This window comes from Theropithecus gelada, chromosome 7b (assembly GCF_003255815.1).
Source record: "Theropithecus gelada isolate Dixy chromosome 7b, Tgel_1.0, whole genome shotgun sequence".
Classification (NCBI taxonomy): Eukaryota; Metazoa; Chordata; class Mammalia; order Primates; family Cercopithecidae; genus Theropithecus; species Theropithecus gelada.
The window spans coordinates 20,229,511-20,230,330 of record NC_037675.1 but is presented as its reverse complement, the minus strand read 5'-3'; the positions used below and the strand labels follow the sequence as shown (position 1 = coordinate 20,230,330).

General features: G+C 70.4%; 1 protein-coding gene across 5 annotated transcripts in view; it reads left to right on the top strand.

Annotated features, from left to right (window-relative positions):
* Window positions 1–781: 781 nt before the first annotated feature.
* Window positions 782–820, top strand: part of PCSK6 (proprotein convertase subtilisin/kexin type 6) — a 192,987-nt gene continuing 192,948 nt past the window's right edge. For all 5 annotated transcript variants that reach the window (XM_025392763.1, XM_025392766.1, XM_025392765.1 and 2 more), the window contains exon 1: window positions 782–819. In XM_025392763.1, the coding sequence (XP_025248548.1) occupies window positions 782–819 (38 nt within the window). The remainder of the gene's footprint in view (window position 820) is intronic.

The following is an 820-nucleotide window of genomic DNA, read 5'->3' as shown; positions in this document are numbered from 1 at the left end:
TACCACAAGGCAGGCCCTGGGCTCATAAAAACAAACGTTTATGGACAGCTTATTGTACAGCAAAAGCGGACCTCATCCTCAAATCAGCCCGATGGGGTAGATACCACTGTTCCCCCCATTTTACAGGTGGGGCACCTGCCCTCAGCCAAGACAGTCATTTGCCCAGATGGGCTCTGTGCGGTGGTTTCTCGGGTACATGCTCGTGAGCCCGGCTAATTCGCCACATGCCTTTGCCCCGTTCAACATGCCCCTTCAGCCATGCTGGGTCCTGGGCGATCCAGTGTCTTCCCGGCAGCAGCTTCTCCCTGGGACCCTGCACACTGGCAAGCCCTCTGTCTAGGGAGGCGGGCGAGGCCGCCGGGCGTCTGAGGCCCCGCCAGGTGAGTGCAGCCTCCGGGTGTCCGGCCGGTCTAGGGAACAGGGGACTCACCTGAGACGCCAGGGCCTCCCCGCTCGCAGCAGAACTCGCGGGGCCGAGGCCGCCGCTGGGGCGGTCCTGCGTCCCGAGAGCCCCAAAAGTCGGCGGAGAAGTTCCCCCGGTGGGGGGCGTTTCGGGCCTCCCGGACCGGTCTCGGCCCCGGAGCCCGACCGCAGGAGCGCGGGCCCGGGGGCGCCGCAGGGCCGCGCGGGCGGGAACGCGCCGCGGCCGCCTCCTCCTCCCTGGCTCCCGCCCGCGGCGGTGGCGGCGGCGGCGCTTCCCCGGCGCGGAGCGGCTTTAAAAGGCGGCACTCCACCCCCCGGCGCACTCGCAGCTCGGGCGCCGCGCGAGCCTGCCGCCGCTATGCCTCCGCGCGCGCTGCCTGCGCCCGGGCCCCGGCCG